Raw genomic sequence first — 4254 nt, 5'->3', positions numbered from 1 at the left:
GATCCGTTCAAGTGATAATATGGCTGATTTGTTCACCAAATATCTACCGGCGTCAACCTTCAAGAAACTAGTGTACAAGATTGGGATACGAAGGCTCAACGATGTGAACTGATGATCTCATCAGGGGGAGTTAATACGCGTTGTACTCTTTTTCCCTTACAAGGTTTTGTCCCATTGGGTTTTCCTTGCAAGGTTTTTAACGAGGCAACCAAAAGACGTATTTCTAAATATGTGTACTCTTTTTCCTTCATTAGGATTTTTTTTCCCATAGGGTTTTTTCCTAATAAGGTTTTAACGAGGCACATTATTTATGGACATCCAAGGGGGAGTGTTATGATAAAAATCAAAATATGGTGGATGTCTACTCTTCCTCCATGATCTTTCTCTCAAATGGTTAATGACATATTCCATGACATATTTTCTATGTTCAATGACATATTCCATGACATATTTTCTTCATTTTCATGCCTATATAAAAGTGTTATAATAGATAGGAAAATACACACAATTGAAGAAGAAAATCTCTTCCTTCTCTATGTCTATTTCTTGTTCATGTTTTACTAAATTGCTTTTATTTCTTGTTCATGTTTTACTAAATTACTTTTATTTCATAGCACATTTTGATATTTTTACATTTTTCCGCGAGATTTTTGAGCCAAAGTGGATTGTCGCTCTCATTCAAAAGGTTTCAACTCTTAAAGGTTAAGGGGTAAAATGAGTTTTGCTCTTCTTTCTTTTTTTCTTCTAATGATTGACAAGTACAATCAGCTCGAATGTTGAGAAGAATATCTAGTACTGTTATGCCAAATTTAGGATACTAAGGTTCTTTGAGAATTTGGTTCGGTGTGAAAAATAATATTGAACATTACGATATAAATTTGTAATATGTACCGGCTAATTGCATTTTTTATTTTCTAAAAGAAATTTAAAAAATATATTTGTAAAATAAAAGACTAAATTTTTATGTATTGAATATTACTGTATACTATAAAGTTTACAAATAATGAATAATTAATTTCTTTTACTTTGGAACTAGGGATGTATCCAAATGTAAATAGTTACAAGTAACACTCAATCTATCCTATTATTATTGAAACAAAATAATTCTGCAATTTTTAGTTGCAAGCTACTAATGTATAACTTTTCCTCATTTTTTCCTTTATAATTTTGTGATATTTGAGTCAAGTATTAAGTTCATTTTTTTCTAAAAATTATTGTAACAAGACACATTATTTTTTTGAGATCTTATATCTTTTAAATTGCAAATTTCCCCGTAGCCACTTAGTGATAATTTCAACTATATCATTTTGCATCTTACACCTTATATGGGTAAAAGTGGTTAGCGACAGTTGGATGGATGATGAGATGACACGTGGAACTGAAGACAGACAAGATATGAGTCAGCAAATAGTTGGCACTGAATACAAGCATGTGACCAGTGCTGAATAAGTTCTGAAGGCATTGGAAGCGAGAACGAAAATATGATAGGAAGACATCGGTTAGAAAAGACAGCATCTAATGAGTAGCCGTTACAAAGAATCTATGTATTAACGTTCGACCGTTATGTAGCTATCATTAAGGGTTTTATTCTTAATCAATAAGAACTTGATTTTAGGATCTTGTCTCCTTGAATAGAGCTATAAATAGAGAAATTTTGTACCCATAATTAGACACGAAAAATCATATGTACTCAAAAGGCTATAAGTTGCTCTTTTTATATCAAATTATTCTCTTTATTTTTGTTCTTAATATTGCACTTATTACTGCTTCCGGAGAAGCTACATCAATGGCCAGAATTGTATTTTTTCAAGTTATTTTTGTTCTTGTTATTTTTATATTCTTGGAACAACTAATTTACGTGTCTATAAACCACGTTACAAATTCAACTGTACCGTTTTACAGGTAAACAATTTGGCTCCCACAGCGAGGCATAGACAATTGTGTAATTATTTGTTACTAATGCGGTTTGATTCTTTTCTTTATTAAAAGAAAAATTAGATATGACAGCTAATGATGTGAGAACCTCTTACAATGATGGAACAAACAACGAGGATGTGTTCCAGCGTGATGTTTTAACTAGTGAAACTCGCAAAGGGGATGAAACAACTCCGGTTCGTGGAGAACAAAACCCTCGGCATGTGAGAAGACCAACTCTTGATGATATGGACGATGAACGAGTTGTTGAGATAGTTAAAATTTTGAGGGAGTAACAAAGGGAAATTATGAATCACCTCTTAAGGCAAAATCGGGTAATGACGGAATTGAAATAGGCGCTTTCGATTGCTTCCAACAACTCCAATGGAGGAGTTCGGATTTCTCCCAGCGTCCTAGCAAATCAAACAGTTCAAAGGACCGGTAACGATGCTCCAAGGGAGGAGTTCGATTTTAATGAGGCCGACGGTGCAGATAGTGGATTTGGGAACGACAATAATACTAATGATCCTTTCAAAACTGAGCTCATGATATTTATGAGAGAAATGAATGAACGAAAGGACCAAAATAATAAGAAATGTTATGCTCGGATGGATTAGATTCCGGTTCCACCATCGGTGTTAAAGGGACCAGATTCAAAGATGTATACACAATTGCCATTCATACCAAGTGCAGCACCAGAATTATTTCGATAATATTTAAGATGCCTGACATCCAGAAGTATGATGGGACTTCGAATCTACAAGAGCATATCACAACTTATACTACGGCAGTAAAGGGAAATGACTTGGCCCCGTATGAGATCAAATCTGTTTTGTTGAAAATTTTCACGAAATCCTAACAAATGGTGCTTTAAATTGGTATTCTCTTTTATATGACCATTCAATTGATTCTTTTGAAATGCTTGTAGATTTGTTCATTAAAGCTCATGTTGGGGTAAGAAGGATCCAAGCTAGAAAGGCAGATATATTCAGAATCGCCCAAGGAGAATCTGAACTATTGTGAGAGTCCGTGATCCAGTTTCAGAAGTAAAGGATGTTGTAACCGAAAGTATCGGACGTCTGGGCAGCTGAAGTATTTACCAAGGATCTCAATGCATTAAGCTCTGATGCCTCAAAGAAGTTAAAGGAAAGTTTGTTAGAATTTTAAGTAACTATATGGGCAGATGTCCACAATCGCTATAAATCAAAAATTAGAATAGAAGATGATCAAATGAGTTCCTCGGTGTCTTCCAAAGGACATAACGTAATTGGAATTAGGAGAAGTTCAAAACTGATTTCGATGCAGACCGAAGACCTTCTAGGATCACGATGATTCTTTCTCTTGTAAAGTTTTTCTATTACGGCTACAACTTCAACATCAGTTTAGTAAAGATGGTTTTGGCTTTTAGAAATATTAAGGAGGAAAGATTTTTGAAACATATTCAATCGGATCCTAGTCAAAGAGATCCTAATCTATGGTGTGAATTCCACGGAACACATGGACATAGATCTAAGGACTGTCAGCACCTTCGGGAAGAGGTTGCAGTGCTACTGAAGAATGGTCACCTTAGAGAATTTCTAAGTGATCGGGCCAAAATCAATTATGGGAAAAATCAAGACACTGGGGAGACGGCTAAACTAGCTGTAGGGTCACCTCACTTGACGATTAACATGATCTTTGGTGGTGACGAAGTAAATGGGGTGATATTTTTAGCAGCAAAGAAGACAAAAATATCAAAAACTCATGGCAAGAGGATTCGAGAAGCTTCAGAAGATGATGACATCACCTTTATAGACGATGATGCTAATGGCCTTCTTCTACCGCACAATAATGCTATGGTAATATCACTTAATGTCTTAAATTTTAAAATTAAATGTGTGTTGGTTGATCCAAGTAGTTCAGACAATATCATACAATGGAGAGTATTGGAGCAAGTGAAGTTAACCGGAAATATAGTTCCGGCAACAAAGCTTCCAGCCGGGTTCAACTTAACAAGCGTTATGATTCGATGAGAGATTTTACTGCCCACGCATGCCGAAGGCGTAACAAAGACCACTTTGTTCGAAGTTGTAGATTGTGATATAGGATACAACGTGATCCTTTGAAGGTCATAGATGCATGAAATGAAAGTTGCACCATCAGCTTATCATCAACTGCTGAAGTTTCCCACACCGGAAGTGTTCAAACAAATTAGAGGAGATCAACCAGCTGCAAGAGAAATGAATGCAGTTACCTTGTCCAGTAGCAAAGGAAAAGAAACAAGCAAATAGAAACTACAGTAGTTAGTGCCCTCTTCCATCCCTATTGAATATAATGGAGAGGAGGAGTCATTGGATTTCT

The 4254-nt window shown here is 35.3% G+C and overlaps 1 protein-coding gene across 1 annotated transcript; it reads left to right on the top strand.

Moving 5' to 3' along the window:
- Positions 1 to 3305: 3305 nt before the first annotated feature.
- LOC107809076 (uncharacterized) lies at positions 3306 to 3926 on the top strand. The gene has a single exon (XM_016633672.2). The coding sequence runs from the start codon at positions 3306 to 3308 to the stop codon at positions 3924 to 3926; it is 621 nt and encodes a 206-aa protein (XP_016489158.2).
- Positions 3927 to 4254: the final 328 nt, after the last annotated feature.

The sequence above is a fragment of the Nicotiana tabacum genome, chromosome 5 (assembly GCF_000715075.1).
Source record: "Nicotiana tabacum cultivar K326 chromosome 5, ASM71507v2, whole genome shotgun sequence".
In the NCBI taxonomy this organism is placed as follows: Eukaryota; Viridiplantae; Streptophyta; class Magnoliopsida; order Solanales; family Solanaceae; genus Nicotiana; species Nicotiana tabacum.
This window is presented reverse-complemented; position numbering and strand designations above follow the sequence as displayed.

Bases quoted from the DNA above. Each gene is read 5' to 3' on its own strand.
- LOC107809076 (XM_016633672.2), top strand. From the start codon at position 3,306: ATGGTTTTGGCTTTTAGAAATATTAAGGAGGAAAGATTTTTGAAACAT.